Source organism: Engystomops pustulosus, chromosome 8, assembly GCF_040894005.1.
Source record: "Engystomops pustulosus chromosome 8, aEngPut4.maternal, whole genome shotgun sequence".
Lineage (NCBI taxonomy): Eukaryota > Metazoa > Chordata > Amphibia > Anura > Leptodactylidae > Engystomops > Engystomops pustulosus.
The window spans coordinates 96,969,695-96,986,591 of record NC_092418.1 but is presented as its reverse complement, the minus strand read 5'-3'; the positions used below and the strand labels follow the sequence as shown (position 1 = coordinate 96,986,591).

Sequence of the window (16,897 nt, the reverse complement as noted above, 5' to 3'; positions counted from 1 at the left end):
TGTATGGCAAGTATATACTGTATGGGTAAGATTTATCATAAATGTCTGAGAGCAGAACTGTTGTAGTTTCCCATGGCAACCAATCAAAGTTCAGCTTTCAATTTCAAGCAGCTGTCTATAAAATTAAAGCTGATCTCTGATTGGTTTCCTTGGGCAACTATTACAGTTTTACCTCAGACACTTCTGATTAATCTCTTCCTATTGGGGGAGATTTATCATTAAGTTTCAGAGGTAAAACTGTAGTAGCCCATGGAAACCAATCAGAGCTCAGCTTTAATTTCATACATAACTGTGGGGAAATGAAAGCTGAGCTCTGATTGGTTGCCACGGGCAACTAGGGCAACATGTGATGTGTTTATGCTCTTTATGTGTGCGTATGTATGTTAGAGTGTATGAATGTGTGTGTATGAGTGACTGTATGTTTATATAGGTATATAAATGTATGTGCATATACATGAGTGTAATATGTATATTTTTAAGTAAGAAGGGGGGCCATTGAGAAGTCTGCTATGGGGCCTTGCCTCTCCTAGTTACGCCCCTGGCCAGACAGTTTCTCCATCAACCTTCATGGTCAGATATTGATGATGACAAAAATGGGGGGAAAATGAATAAATTGACAAATCCATCAAAATATTTATTCTTTTCTCAAGTCAAACCTAAAAAAACCCTGAGAAACAAAGTGTTTTGTGCTGCTTTAGCTTTGAGTCTGTCCCTGACATGGAAGCAATGAGGGAGCTCAATGGTGATTGTTCTTTCCCCGAAAGACAAAATTAAGGTTCAATACTAGAAAGTGATTGGAATAGATTTTTCTTACCCTTGAGAGCTGCCATTTTGTTAGTTCAGGGAAGTCAAATCGCAATTCTCCTGTCTAGAGATTGAGATGACATTAGGAAAGTCTAAAGCAGCTCCCACCAATGGAAGGGGGTGCAGCGGGTGCAGTCGAATCCAGTCTCTGAGCCTTAGGACAAGTGCTGACTACCGTATTTTTCGGACTATAAGGCGCACCGGATTATAAGGCGCACCATCAATAAATGCCTGCTAAAACATCTAGGTTCATATATAAGGTGCACCGGGTAATAAGGCACACCTGATTATAAGGATGAATGACCAGCAGGTGGCAGACCTGTGCACAGTTCAAGGCAACTGTTGTCTTTAAGTACGGTTCATATATAAGGTGCACTGGACTATAAGGCGCACCTTTGATTTCTGAGAAAATCATAGGATTTTTTGTGCGTCTTATAGTCCGAAAAATACGGTATTTAGATTTTCAGCCATTAACATCAGTAAGAAAATTCACACAGGTTTGTGCACATTTTGATCAGTTTTTTGGCGGCAGCACACGGTCCGGGTCAGTCTGTTAAAAATGTTCCACACAAAAGAGTGGAGCCTAACAGCTGACCATGGGGTGGCCTTTCCTTCTCCACAAAGCCTGTAATCGTCACCATCCTCACAATGGTCGATCATGAAGTGTGGACTGCCGTGGTTCGTTTTTCATGGACCGACCACAGTTGTGTGCCACTGGCTTGAAAGGTCCCTAGCTGACTTAAAGGGGATGTCCATTGACAACAAATAAGCCTCTATCGACAAACTCGCTGATCCATGGGGGTCTCAGTGATGGGATCCCCACAGATCACCAGAATTGGGGTCCATTTTACCTCAGTTGAACCCCAGATAAATAGAGCAGTCAGTAGCTTATGTGCCCTAGTTCTCTATTCATCTCTATGGCAGAGTTAGTGGAGCGCCATACTCTGCTATCTCAATCAGTTGTATAGACAGTGAATGGAGTGGCATGTGTGACCGGACGCTCCATTCTTTTGTGGTGCTATGGGGGTACAATGAACCCCCCTCCTCCTGATCGTTAGGGGTCCCTTCACTGAGATCCACACAAATCAGCAAGTTTTCACTGGTAAAACCTTTTAAACGGCTCATTATTTCACACGGCTCTGATTACTCTCTGTGATAATAACAGCTCATGCACCTGTGTGACATCACATGACCAGGGTCCGTCTGTAAGTCGGTGACCACCGTACTGAATTATGTAATGTAACAATCGCTGTGCGTATCCATTCTTAGGGGGCCCATAAGTTGCTCTATATGAAGAGGAGAGTCGTCAAACCGGGTCTGTTACAGATTTTGCATTGGGACCTATAAGCGTCAAGTTATGCCTCTGCCCCCTAATTAATATATGTGGAATGGGTTGCAATTCTTTTAGGTTCTGAGTGGATTGTGGATAAAGCTATGTAGATAATTGTTTGGGTAATTTGAAATTTCACAGAACTGGTTTGATACACTTGACATAGTTTTGACATTGCCGGTCAATATGCTACATGTTGCTGTTCGATGCATTTTAACTTACAGGCGGTCCCCTACTTAAGAACACCTGACTTACAGATGACCCCTAGTTACAAACGGACCTCTGGATGCTGGTAATATACTGTATGTTAGCCCCAGGCTTCCATGATCAGCTAGAACACTTATCAAAGGTGTCTACAATTACAGGCGGTCCCCTACTTAAGGACACACGACTTACAGGCGACCCTTCTGCCCATGGTGACCTCTGGTGAAGTCTCTGTATGTTACTATAGTCCCAGACTGCAATGATCAGCTGTAAAGTGTCTGTAATGAAGCTTTATTGATAATCCTTGGTCCCATTACAACAAAAAAATGTTAAACTCTGTAAAAAATTTTTTGTCTGGATCGACAATTATAAAATATACAGTTTCGACTTACATACAAATTCAACTTAAGAACAAACCCATGAATCCTATCTTGTATGTAACCCGGGGACTGCCTGTAAGCTTTATTGTTAATCCTGGTTCTTCTGACAACATTTTTTTAAATTATGGCCGGGGTTACAATGATAAAATATATAGTTCCGACTTACATACAAATTCAACTTAAGAACAAACCTTCAGAACCGATCTTATATGTAACCCTGTACAATAAAGAAGAATTTTACCTTCATTCCCCATTTGGTCAGTGGGTTGTGCTGGACAATTTTCAATTTTTCTAGTTTGATACATTGTTTCACTGCTCAACATTGATACATTGTAATTTATTTATTTTTTTTGCATTATTCCAGATAAATATTCGCTGTAACTTTGACTCTCCCATCCCCGCTCTCCTGACACATGCTGTTAGTCATCGTAGACTGGCAGCACTATGGGAGAGTGGGGGAGGGCCCGTGTACATGAGCGAGCATCTGTCACACTGAAAGAAATTCACCATTCAGCTCCATGACAGAACACAACGTAAAAAGCAGAGGGGGGAGGGGGGGGGGGACACACAAGACTTTTACTTTTATATTTGTCATATTTCCCCCGGACGCTTCTCCTCGGTTTCTCCCCTAATCTGTAAATCCTTAGGGTTACATTAATTCTTGGCTCGGCAGATTTTTGACCAGCTGACCAGTGATTCTTGACTTCCTTTGGTCTAGAAAGGAAATAAATCCATGGCAGGAAGATGGATTTTCCTGTGACAGTGATGAGCTGAAAGATGCTCTCTCGTTGGCCGACGCTTCATAGCTCTGGGCACTAAGCTTAGCCTGTTCAGATAGCATTAGCGTTACCACCGAGCAGATATTGGGGGCTTCACAGCGCGGATCTGTTAAGGCCGAGCAACACACACCAACACGACTATTTCTATCTGTATGAAATCCCACAACAATAGGAAGATAAATGGGTCTTGGACATTGTACAGAGATTATAAATAGAGGCTTCTATTAGTAGTGGAGCCATGCTGTCTGCAAGCAATGACTTGTTCCAGTCACTTTGTCACCAGGTAAGGCCCTATCGCATTTTATCTTTACGTTTTTTTGTTTCTATTACATTTACATGTACAGTAGGCCTAGTATTGCCCATTGTTTAGGGAAGGACGACACAGAAGCGTGGTTTCTCTGAATTTTTGAAATTTTTGAAAATATGGAGCTGAATATGATTCATCTGTATGGTGACTCAGTTGCTCGTCTACTTAGGAGAATCATGGAAAATGTGATGTTATCGGGCTTTTTGAGGATATTTTTGTTAGTAGGTCATGCGGGTAAAGCACAGTGTTAACTAATGCGTGGCCATGTCTCACCAGGATGGTGATGCCATAGCTCGTTCTATCCGCACATTGATATTACGATTGTGTGAGAAGGTTTCAGAAACATTGTGTCCTCCTTGATATATGATGTATATGAGGGTAATTCGGGCAGTGAAATAATTAGCGATTTCACAGCCTTATATTATATAACAGAAAGCCTTGTATTATAGTCACAAAATCTGGTGTAGTTTGTTCAAGAAGGGGTCATTTATTTTTTATTTTTCTTCCTGTTTTTTCTATCTTTTTTTGAGACATTTTATGGCGCATTGCAATTTTTGCACCTTTGCGGGGACATTTTGAAATGTCCACCGGACATTTGTTTTTCATCAGTAAGACACGTTTATCTTCTATTCCAGATGTGTTAAATGTTGCAAATGACATTTATTATTTAAAATTGGCTAAAATTTACTTTTTTTTTTGCTTAAAAAAACTCCAGATGAAACCATACTTAAGGAAAATGTAGAAAATGGAAAGAAGTGACTTGATCTCGAAAAGGGATGTGAAAAAAAAAAAAAGGCAAAAACTATCCAAAACAAACAGAGATAAGATAAATGACCCCCAAAGTCACCCTAAGCTTAAGCCTCTGTCATAGGAGACAAAAATAGGGTCAGATGAATAAGTGCAGATGTGTAATATCCCACCATTAGGACTTTATTTTTATTGATAAAAGTCTAAAAAAATTAACAAAAATTGAGATTTTATGTACTATATAGACCTGCGTTTATATAACTTTATAGACCTGCGTTTAATGTATTTTTGGATCTGCTGCTAGTGTAAAAGTCAGACGTACATCGACCTAAATTAAAAGGTTTGCTCAATTTATTAAATATTTAATGAAATGCAGATAAACCTGAAAAAAAGAAGTGCTAATTCAGTTTAATACATTTTTTCAATAAAATGGGACAACCACATGGGTGAAAATTTTTTGGATTTTTTTCCCTGAATATTTCCTGGTTCCGACCCAGCTTTTCCATGCAAAGCACCGCCAGCACAAGCTGGGGGAGGAAAGACACATCGTGCAATGGCTGCATACACACACATTGTGCAATGGCTGCATATACACACATCATGCAATGGCTGCATACAGACACATCGTGCAATGGCTGCATACAGACACATCGTGCAATGGCTGCATACACACACATCGTGCAATGGTCGCATACAGACACATCGTGCAATGGCTGCATACACACACATCGTGCAATGGTCGCATACAGACACATCGTGTAATGGCTGCATACACACACATCGTGCAATGGCTGCATACACACACATCGTGCAATGGCTGCATACACACACATCGTGCAATGGCTGCATACACACACATCATGCAATGGCTGCATACACACACATCGTGCAATGGCTGCATACACACACATCGTGCAATGGCTGCATACACACACATCGTGCAATGGCTGCATACACACATCAGCCTCAGCAGTATATGGCACATGACCAGCGTGGCCAGTGATTGGATGCAGTGTTAATGTGGAGCACAGTGCAAAAAGTGGAAATGTGTATAAAAAAAAAATTCAATGCTTTTGTTAATTCATCTGTTTCCCTTCAGTTGGGGTTTTTTTCATGAATTTGTGCCCATTAAGTTTTCTATGGCCTCTGAGTCTTAATTACCAGATCACATGCAATATTGTGATTTACTGATACCTAGTTGCAAGGCATGGTCTCTAAATACCAACCTTGGGGTAGAGGAGGTGGCACTGGGGGGGGGGGGGTATAATGAGGAGCAAAACTTTTTCTGTTTACTACAAACTCAGTATAGAGAGACTCTCATGACCGTGTATGGACACAGTGGCCAGAGACCGTCTCACAAGGCAGACCAGGAGTTAGAGAACCCTCAACTTGAAGATGGGAGTGGATCAAACTAAGGAGATCTTTATATAATATTGTGTATCATAACAATAAATCCTATTCTATGGACCTTAATTGATTTGTCATCAAAATACATCATCTACTTCTTACCCTGGAATGAGATTCCATTCTTAGAAGAGAACACTCACATTATCTCATCCTAATGATTGCTCATCCCTAGATGCAGGGCCGGATTAAGACTGCCAATTGCCCCGGGCTGTATGAATATTATAGACCCTACAAGTCTGGAGTCACTTCCTACATATGGTACCAGAATCAGCTTCTTGGGGAATGGAGGATCCCTTCTGCCTGATCGCAGTCTGCAGTTTCAGGACCTTTTAAAAGTCTCGAAATGTGTACTTGTGTATTTAGAGCAGGAACAGATTACAATTTCATGGGTGAACGTCCTTCTCAGTCTAAAATTCAATGGGAGGATTGGTTGACCATATGTCCCTTAGAAGACTTGCGCCAGAGGCTACAACCCAAACCGCCTAGATTATAATCCACTACTGTTTAGATGTGGTAATGTGATAATATCAACTCTTATTGACACCAACATTTAAAAAATAAAAAAGTGTCGCTGAACACGCGCTTACCTTCACCCACGATGGCTCGGTGAACTCCAGCCCGTTCCGATGCTCTTCAGCGCAGCAGCGAAACCTAGTGGATGTCGGAAGAACTACCTTAGTGAATCCCGACCGGACCCGAATCCACCGCAGAGAACGTGCCGCTGGATCGCGAATGGACCGGGTAAGTAAATCTGTCCCATTGTCACTAACCTTGGAACTAAGTGAGTTTTCCTTCTTCTGTACTTCGCGCACACAACGCCATTGCAGGAAAGGAAATATCCTGCTAGTAATATTACTAATACATATTTATGATGAGAAATAATGTTTCCACTTCTTTTACTGAATGTTCTTTAATGTAAGATAAAAAGCTCTGCAGCATTTCAAGGGAGATAAAGGGAACAATATGGAGGGCTGTGCACAATGACTGGATTCATCGACTAAAAATAGCTCATATTAAAGCACAGTCTATAAAGAAACCATCCAGCAGGGAGACTAGATATTGTGTGCTGCTAAATACAAGGGTGATGGTGGATGTGTCATAAATAACCAATCTGGGGAAACCTTTAAGAGCTGGCGAATCCGACATCCTTTCCTTTTCTTGTTCCCTTTCTCCTTCCCTTCCATTATTTCTTCCTTTCCCCCTTCCTTCCTAATCTTCTCTTCCTTTATCCCCTTCCCCTTATCATTCTTTTTTAATGCCCCACGTACTTTAATTCCTTTCTTTAAGGGGGATGGGCCCCAATACAAAACTTCTGCTGGGTAAGTATAAGACTCTAATAGGGTACCCATATTATTTGTAAACTGATAAAGTTTCTGAGTAGACACTAGAAGCCATGGGTCATGTGACTCGAGAATTCTTGTGATGTTCCTTTTCCTACTGTCTTCCGCCGGATGACTGAGGCCTTGTACTCAGTACTGAATGGATTGCCCCTCCATTATATCCACTCACATGTCAGTGGTTGGAGAATTGTGAAGATCTGCACACCCCTCCAACCAATGACTGTACCTATTAGGGATTTATACTTAGTCCGGTAAAGTTTTGTATTAGTGGCCAATCCTTTAAAAGTTTGACTTTTAGCTCAAAAATGATAGAATATGAAACTATCATTAGGCAGGTATCTAGCGTTACTTCTGCATTAAGAGCTCTTCTTGATAGTGCCTTAGACTGATTAAAGTGGTTTCATGTTGGCAACATCATGAGATGTGTGGGGATTTGGCCCAGTAGAGACCGCGGTAGCGGGGTGCTGTGATGCAGTTCAAGACAGTGACACCAAGGTACAGTCCAAAACAGGTCTCGCCTGCGTTTATTACAGCAGTAACAAAATAAACGGCCTTCACATTCAGGCATTAAATAAACAAAAAAAATCCTACCCGTCAGGGTGCTAACTATACAGGTATTCCACTAACTCACCACTATACAAAATCACTTGGCTGCTCCAGGCACAGAGGTCAGGGCTGTGTGCTCTCCAGCCTCCTTTCAGAGAGAGACCACCCTCTCAATCTGCTCAGCAGCTTTATGCAGACTGATTAGGCTGCTCCCATCACCTGTGTCCAAGGTGCTGGACAACACAACCTCAGCACTCAGGCCTTGCATAATAGGAAAACCTAGGGGAAACATACCGCCCATCCACAGTTAACCCCTTCAGTGTCTCACAGATGTTAAAGGGGATTTTGGCTAAAAAGTATTTAAAAAAAAGGTACAATCATTTCCAACCTTTCTTCTTCTTCTTCATTACTAGGGGTCCATTGTGTTATCGGGTCTAAATTTTCAACTGTTTGAAAAGTTGCGCTTTATAAATTTGTCTACCACGTGTGGCTGGACATGGTAAATGTGGAGTAATTGGAATGAGTGGACTTAATCAAAAGAAAAACTGGGGCAATTTGTGAGAGATTTTTAAGGGGAGTCTATGACCCCATGAGAACTTATGGAGCTACTTACATATGGTTGCTGGGTACATTTGTGGCAATAATATTAGGAGGATCCACATAAGTAACATAGGTATGCACCCTATATTATTTATGTGGATCCTCCTAATATTTTATGTTAATGAGCACCAGGGTGCAACCAGAGCAATGCTCCAACCTCTGGGGCACTACGTGCAGTATCTGTCTGCACCCCTCCCCCTTTTTTAATTATATCCCCCTTTGCAAGTTAGCAAACTGCCCACTTGTTCTCTGTACTTTTCGGAAATCCTGAGCCAAATCATATCAACCCTTATATGACGAATCTCAGCTTCTCTCTCTATCGTACGCTGCTCTCAGATAGAACAGAACGTATTACGTCACACAGTATTCCTTTTGCGGCCCGTTGCTACTACATGATGCATGTAACTTGCTGACATTTAATAAAACTTGTAAAAAGGAAAGTAGAAAATACAGTGACAGGAATTTCACCTCCAGGCCAAGTAACAGAATGTACTCATGGAAACTAATACATTGCGATACAGTGAATACATTCCAGCGGGTTAAGCTGGGTTTTGTGGCCGGGGGAAAGGTATACCGTGTCTGGTTCTAAACTAATCGCTTATATCAGAGTGTTCCTATTAAATAGAGATTGTAAGCTGGATAAGCAGACGGCAGAAAATCCGAAATTAGTAAATATGAGGCAGTGCTTGGAAATAAGAGTTTAATTAAAATATTAGAAGTTAGATTTTAAGTGGTTCCTAATAGGAAGTAGGAGGGATTCTGCTGAAAAAAGGTTACTTCTGTATTTTGGGGGATAACATTTCCGGATACAAATGAGCGGACCCAAACTATAGGTTAGCTATCCTCCATTCAGCAGCTCTGCCTAACCTGGTGAGGTTGCTTGATCAGCAGCCAATCGGGCAGCTTTATGGCTGTGATCGGTCAGGTGGAAACCTAGCCAATCACAGCCATGCCTAGTTGCTAGGGGCTGCTCTGCACTCCATCTGGCAGCATGTCCAGGTTAGGCAGAGCTGCCAAACGGCAGACAATGAACCTAAAGTCCGGTCTGCTCATCTCTATAGCCAGACTAATGAATCATAGATCTAGATGGGTTTTCCCCCTTGTTGCACACTTACACACTGAATATACTGTGAGTCAGGCCCAATCTGAAGGTGTTCATCCATACAGAGACTAAAACCCCTATAGTTTATGACATCAAAGAGGAATCTAATGATATGTTAGAGGATTTGGGAGTTGTAAAACACCCACTACCTCTACAGGAAATCGAAGCCTTTAAGAACTGAGTACAATATTTGATAGTAAAAGAGTATTTTTATGGTTTGGTACATGAATAATCTGTCAAAAGCAGACAAATTCCTGGCAGCACCCATGGAAGATATAGTGTGAGTCCTGATTACTCCACCCACACACAGTGATTGACAGAAAGAGTCCTGATTACTCCACCCACACAGAGTGTGGAATCAGGACTCTCCACAGTCAATCACTGTGTGTGGGTGGGTTATCACTTGTATTGACCATGCTTTCCATGATAGGCAATGTGTCTCTAATAACCATACCTGCAGAGTAATCCCATTAGCTCCGACAGCTTTAATATCTATCCTGTGACATGCTGATGTATGGGGATAACAATGAATCTTAAGGTTAAGCCCTTAAAGCAACAATGCAAGCAATCTTCCTAGTAAACCGTGCCAATATTTTACATCACTTCAAAGAATTAGATTCGGCTGATTGCGTCTTTTGTGCTGCATAGAAGATGCAGTATTATCAGCAGCAGCTGCAGCACATGGCTCTGCGTAACCATCTGCAGCTGAATGGGGGTGGAATGACCACAATGGTGATATTTCCCATCCATCAGTCTATATTACAGGCTGATATAATATAGCGCCTATATCCATTCGGCAATGGCCGACCCCTTCATCAGGCTGTGCACAGGGAGCCAAGGAATAGTTAGCACTTCCATATTATCCTCTAGTGTCATCTACAGTAAAACCTGAACTACACAAATGCATCTTCTTATCCAAAATGTTCTCTTTACTTATTGATGACCCCTGACACAATAACTGCAGTGATAGATGGCATGAATCGGCGTCCATTGGCAGCAGCAATGGGTGACGAGAAAATCTTCAATGTGTATCTGTCACTGTCACTCGCAGACTGAAAACAAAAACCAACTGCACACATAAAAAATGGGGCAAATTTACTTATCCGGTCCTGTCCTGATCCCCGATCCGGACGGTCCGATGAAGATGAAGTCCGGCGTGATTCACGTAGTTCGTGCGCCCAATATCCTGCATGTGTCGCTTCCCCGCTGAGGTCCGCCGGGGTTCACCTTCTTCTTCCCGGTGTATGTAAGTGCATGTCTTGTGACACAATTTGAATCTTAAATCCCGCGCGTAGTCCGAATCCATCGGGTTGTCTGATGACCACGCCCCCCAATTTGCGTCGCATGAAAGTCGGCGCGATTGCGCCAAAATCCGATCGTGTGCGCAAAAAAACCTTCTAAATGCGGCGCAAATCAGAAAAATGCGGTCCGTTGACCCTTAGTAAATGTGCCCCATTGTGTTATATCGCTGCATACTGAGGACGGCCTCATAATATATATCGCTCATGTTTGTGCGCAATAATCATGATAAAGGGATATTTCAAGCATTTTCAGAATAACAGGGGGTTGATAGCACTGGCCGAAATCCATGTCCTCAAAAGACCCAATTCAGAGGGAAATCTAAGTGACAATTTAGATATCCTTAAATAGAACCCAGAAAAGTGCGGTCCAGGACACCCTCAGGCGTCATACTAAAACGGGATTTTATGTCTGCACGGAAACACAGCTATAAAACAGAACAAAGCGCAGCTTTGAAGCCGTGTTATCCGATGTATATGTCTCTAAACATCAAAGTCTGTAGCACAAAATTCTGACTTTTAGGGGGAAACTTATCAGTGGTTCTATGATAGTTTCTTGGCGTAGAAGCACTGAAATTATCGCAATTTGCTGCAACAACATGTGGACGTGGAGTGGCACGGTTGCCGGCAGAGTGTGCCACAGAGGGGCATTCCTGCCGGGGCCCCTGAGACTAATATTGAAGGGAATTCATGGTAACACAGCCCCTATTTAGTATCATATGGTTTTTATTGCTTGTAAATGCTGCAGTGGTGAGGGAAGGGTTAATTAAGTTATGTGAGGTGATTTATTTTGATTTTCCCGCCTGTTTTATGAGGTAACTCTTTCGAGCAATTTTCATGAGACTTTTGTTCTGATTTGCCAAAGGCTAGATCAGCTGTTATTGGATAACAGCTGGATCAATGTCAGATGTGTATCTGGGCAAAATATTGTCGGCAGTCAGCTGATTGGCCGCTGGCCACCTCAACTTACCTATATAAAGGGCTGTCAGCGGGGTCCAGGTGCCGGTTTGAAGAGCAGGAAGTCCTCGGCGCCCTGCTTACAGGTATTGCACAAGTATTTAAGAAATGTCTGCGCCACTATTGTGACGCACGCGACCCTTTTGTGGCACAGCAGTGCTGGCCTCCATGCAACACAAATTAGGGGACATTCCGGTGGTTAGTCGGACCGTGCGCCGGATTTAACATGCAAAGTCTGTTGCGCGCCCTATGTTAAAGGTGCACCACAAAAAAGTTAGTGAACTCTGTCCACCCAGCATTATATACGGCCAGAACACTTTTAGTGCAGTTTTCTATGTTCTTAGTAAAGGTGCCCCATTGTTTTTTTAAAATACCTAAAACATTGAAGGCAGATTCATCATCTTCCCCCAATCGGCCATAATTTGTGCCTACAAAGTCTTGTGCCACATTATGAAGGGTTTTGAGATACTTTTAAAATGTAGCTTGACCAATGGGGTGCGGCCTATAGGGTTGCTTTTGATCTGCTTCTCTGTTGCTCCGCCACTCTGGTCTAGCGGACACTGTAGGTGAAGTGTGGTACTACATGCTGACCACTCAAATCAATCCAAATCCTGTGTCTTTTTTTATTCTGAAACAATAGTAAGGAAGAAGGGGCGCTCCTATGGTGTAGTATCCTCAGGTTGGTTTCAAAATAGATAATGGTAAGGCTACTAACCTTGTCGAGTTGTGCTGACAGGCACAACTCTGAACAGCGTTTAGTGGTTTTTTCTGTTAGCGTCTCCTTGCAGCCACGCTCCTGGGGTTTATTCTTTTTCCATGGGAAAAACTGCAAGGTTCAGAAAAGGGCACCCCTGAGGAAGCCGCGATACGCGGCGGAACGCGTGGGGCGACTTGTCCTGGGTCCACATCTCCACCTCACATCCCTGGTAAATATTGCAGGCTAGACGGGCGTCTAGTGGGTACGCCATTCACTTTCAGCCACTCCAGCGCAGAGGACTCACCAGCACTTTCGTGCTCTCATTCCCACACATCCTCGGGCTGGACTGTCTGACAGTTATTTTGCCAACTTCTTTTTTTCCCACAGACGCATGCTTGGTTTATACATTCACTCCTTAGTGGGATGGTTGTTTTGTGAGGCCCAGGTCTGGTTAAACCCGACATTATCAGGTGTCGGGCTCCAGTGGATTTTGTGTGTATGGGTGCACTAGGGTGCATTCCTTTTTAAATGATTTTATGATACTTTTTGTCCTGTTCATGTTTGTCTTGTGTCCAAGCTTCAATAAAGTTACTTTTCACTTATTTGCTACTTTACACATGTTGTTTTGTTCTTATTTGATGTAGCCCATTTTCGCATGTGTGTAGCCCATTGATTGGGTGTTTTCTAATAGTACAGATCCCAATTCTGCATATACAGAATCCTCTTTAACAGCAACAGAGGCAAAATGACTGTCCCCACAATGATGTACAGAACATGTCATATAAAATCTACAATTCTACTTACCGTATATGTTTCACTTTGTTAAATAAATAAATTCCTTTAAATAAAATTACTTTCATTATATCCACTCTCATGCTTCCCTTCATTTTTTTTCATTGAGCTAAACAACATAGGGAATCAATTTTGGGCTTAAGGAGTCAAAATTAATTTCCCTAACTTTTATATAAAAAGTGCTTAGCTCTGATAAGGTTAAACAAAATTTATTAGCTTTAGAAGATGAATGACCCAGATGATAAAGAGTTAAGCGACTAATTGAATTAGTGATCCCCCTGAAGGGCTTCAACTTTAATGTGTAGAATTTTCCATGACTTGCTCATCTTTTAACACTGTCATGTCCAGACAAAAGAGATATATATATATATATATATATATATATATATATATATATATATATATATATATATATTTGTGTTACATATTAGAAGTTGTCATCATGTATTACCAGATTCTTATCATATTGTGTTATTGTGTATCTTGCTATATACAGTCTTGTGTATATTGTGCGGCTTCCCCCATAGGCTTTACATTGATTCCATGTGACCTTGGCACCGTGACATAACCTAAAGTTATCCTATAGGCTGTAGAAATCCATATCACTGATGTAGTCATAAGCAATCATGACATCTATGCCAATTATATATCAATGGCTTGGCCTTCCTAACCCACATCTCCAGGACTGGAAGAACCTATTTAACCCTAACTATAGAAAATCCCACAATCCGTAAGTATTGTATAGGGTTATGTGAGCATGTCCCTGTACATTGCGCGTTACTGCTATAGGATATATTAATAAAAAGACAGCAGCAAGGTCAGAAAAACAGTGCTGCCACATCAACAGCAAAGTCACGGGAGTCAATTTCATTTAACTTTGATCTATAGAAAAAATTGAAATGGCTGCTGTAAAAAAGTTTCCCATTTTTCTTAAAATTAAAAAAAAAAGTGTGTATAATGGAAAGTTAGGCATGATTCCAGTTCTGTCAAGCAGAAGTCTTACCTTACAGAATACAACATTTGGGGGCTAAGGGTGTGTATACCTGAGCTTCAAAACATGTGGGACGCATCCAAACCCAGACCCAAACTCCTGGTCATTCCTCGTACCTCCCCTCTCCATAGACAGTGGTGGATTATAATATAGGCAGTTTGGGCGGTAGCCCGGGGCCCAAGACTTCAAGGGGTCCCATGACTAAACACAACCACACATCAAATTTTATACTCATAAGGGACTTCATCCATGAAATCCTTAAACATCTGTTCCAGCTCTAAATACACATGTACTCAAGACCCATTTCCCATTTCGGGACCTTTGAAGGTCCTCAAAAGGTCCTGAAACCACAAATTGAAAACAGGCAGTAGGGACACATCCTCCATTCCCCAAAAAGCCTGATTCTAGTATCATATGTAGGAGCTATCATTTTCATACAGCCCAGGGCCCTTGGCAGTCTTAATCCACCCCTGTCCATAGACCTCAGTGTAATCTGACTTCTCCTTAAAGGGGTTATTCTCATTTGGGCACTCACATTCAGTTTAATTAATCTGCCAGATATAAACATTTCTTCAATTAGATGTTATTAAAAAAATGTTCCTGTGTGAAGATAATTTCTCATAAATGTAGTCATATGGTCCCTTAGAAACAAGACTGTGTCCTTGGATACGATCACCTCTGCTGGAGTGATTGCACAAGGAAACAAAAAGTTTTTGTATATGAAATGTCCAGGAGTTACTGCAGGTCCCACAGCCGTCCTGTGGTAATGATCACTGTATCCAGTTGATCAGGCAGAGCTCAATAGCGCATGTCTGGCCACCGCTGCCAAAATGTGAGGTGGTCGTATCCAGGAAAGCCATCTCGTTTCTAAGGAACAACATTGCTACATTTATGAGAAATTATCTTCACACAGGAACATTTTTTTTAATAACATCCAATTGAAGAAATGTTTATATATGGAAAATGAATTTAATTAAACGTGAATGCCGAGATGGGAATACCCCTTCAAGCTTCTGTTTAACAATAGAGTTTAGCATTAAACCCATCTAATCTGGAAGGAGGGGGTATGAAAGGAGCCTGAAAACTGGGGAAAGAAGCTCTTTACTCTGATAAGATACATTACAAAGTTTTCTATATCTATTTATAGAAAAATTGGATGTACATGTATACAGTGAGTACGATTGAAACATCCATGAAACATGCAACATATCTGTTGCTTTGTAGATGCAGAATTAATCTGTCTATTTTTTAGGCCTGAAGCCAAAGCTTTTCTGCTTTGCTTCGGATCATTCTTTCAAAAAGGAGACCAGCTAAGGCTACATTCACATCTCGTTTTATGGATATGTTCAAGAGATGGCAAGAAACAGCGGAATATGCTGGAAACACATAAAAGCCATGTCCTTCCATTCTGCTTTCCACTGCTGAATAATGTATACGCTCAGTGGAGGCCATTGGAGAATAGGGGGACAGATGCAATAGTATTGCATCCATCCCCAGCCTCCATTGAGAATACGCTCTGGGAGGACCACATTGATGTAACTGTCCATATTTTAGAATAATTTAACAAAACTTCTAATAATCTCTAACGTTGAGGAATGCTACTGGAATAGGCCATTCTTATATCAATAGGGCTCCATCCACCTGATTAAGGGCAAAAACTATACCACAGCTCTTTACTATCCTATACATTAGACCATCACAAAAACTCTGATACAGAGGCATATGTTGGACCCACCTGGCCTTGAATAGTGTGAAACCAATCAGAGCTCAGCGTTAATTTTATAAATAGCTGTGGGAAAATGAAAGCTGAGCTCTGATTGGTTGCCATGAGCAACTACAACAGTTCTGCTCTCAGACACTTCTGATAAATCTCCTTCATAGCATTTATGTATTAACTTATGTATTTCTTTTCTTTATTTACAGAGAAATGATGAAGAAGCAGTAGTGGACAGAGGAGGGACACGGTCACTTCTCAAAACACAGTTTGAGAAAGAAGATTTGGAAGGTAAGGGGAGGAATGATTCCTCATTGGGTCTAGAGTTATTTTTGGCTTTGTGTGATTCTGCTATTCCCGTGATAATCCAAATCGATGGCGTGAAATCTGATTCTAGCCGCTACGGAAAGCAGGGTGATACATATTTCTAATATACTAATATAAATGGCTTGTGGACGGAAATTTATGGGATAACGGTGACCTAGTGGCCTCATTTCAGGGGGTTTCCTGTCTAAAAATATTGATTTTATGGATGGATTCTCAGAATGATTGATGGTCTCCCAGATGAGCAAATACACAGAGAATGGGACAAGAAGCAGACAGCGCTGCTCGTGAAATAGTGGCTGAAGGGAGTAACTGCGGTTTAGCTCCCATTCACATGATCTGCAGTAACCTGGTCTAACCACTACACCGAGAATGGAGCAGTCTGATATTCATTACTTAGTCTAGGATTATGGGGCAGATTTACTTACCCGGTCCGTTCGCGATCCAGCGGCGCGTTCTCTGCGCTGGATTCGGGTCCGGCCGGGATTCATCAAGGTAGTTCCTCCGCCGCCAACCAGGTGGCACTGCTGCGCTGAAAATCCCGGGGCAATACAGGGAAAATCGGCGCAAATCGGAAA

At 41.8% G+C, this 16,897-nt stretch overlaps 1 protein-coding gene and 1 long non-coding RNA gene across 9 annotated transcripts in view; one reads left to right on the top strand and one right to left on the bottom strand.

The window, feature by feature from the left end:
- LOC140075701 (uncharacterized) overlaps positions 1 to 6,848 on the bottom strand; it is a 56,956-nt gene extending 50,108 nt beyond the window's left edge. The window contains exons 1-2 of one of the 2 annotated variants that reach the window (XR_011849458.1): positions 6,729 to 6,848; positions 6,546 to 6,609 (exon numbers count right to left, since the gene is read on the bottom strand). This is a non-coding gene — a long non-coding RNA (uncharacterized lncRNA). The remainder of the gene's footprint in view (positions 1 to 6,545; positions 6,610 to 6,728) is intronic. The other variant, XR_011849457.1, reaches the window with a different exon arrangement.
- Positions 1 to 16,897, top strand: part of SLC4A10 (solute carrier family 4 member 10) — a 164,681-nt gene that overhangs the window by 27,378 nt on the left and 120,406 nt on the right. For 6 of the 7 annotated variants that reach the window (XR_011849456.1, XM_072121877.1, XM_072121876.1 and 3 more), the window contains exon 2: positions 16,205 to 16,286. Coding sequence is in view for 6 of the 7 variants with exons in the window: in XM_072121877.1 (XP_071977978.1) it covers positions 16,205 to 16,286 (82 nt within the window). In the remaining variant the exon portion in view is untranslated. Of the gene's footprint in view, positions 1 to 3,361; positions 3,781 to 16,204; positions 16,287 to 16,897 lie in introns of those variants that run through there. The other variant, XM_072121878.1, reaches the window with a different exon arrangement.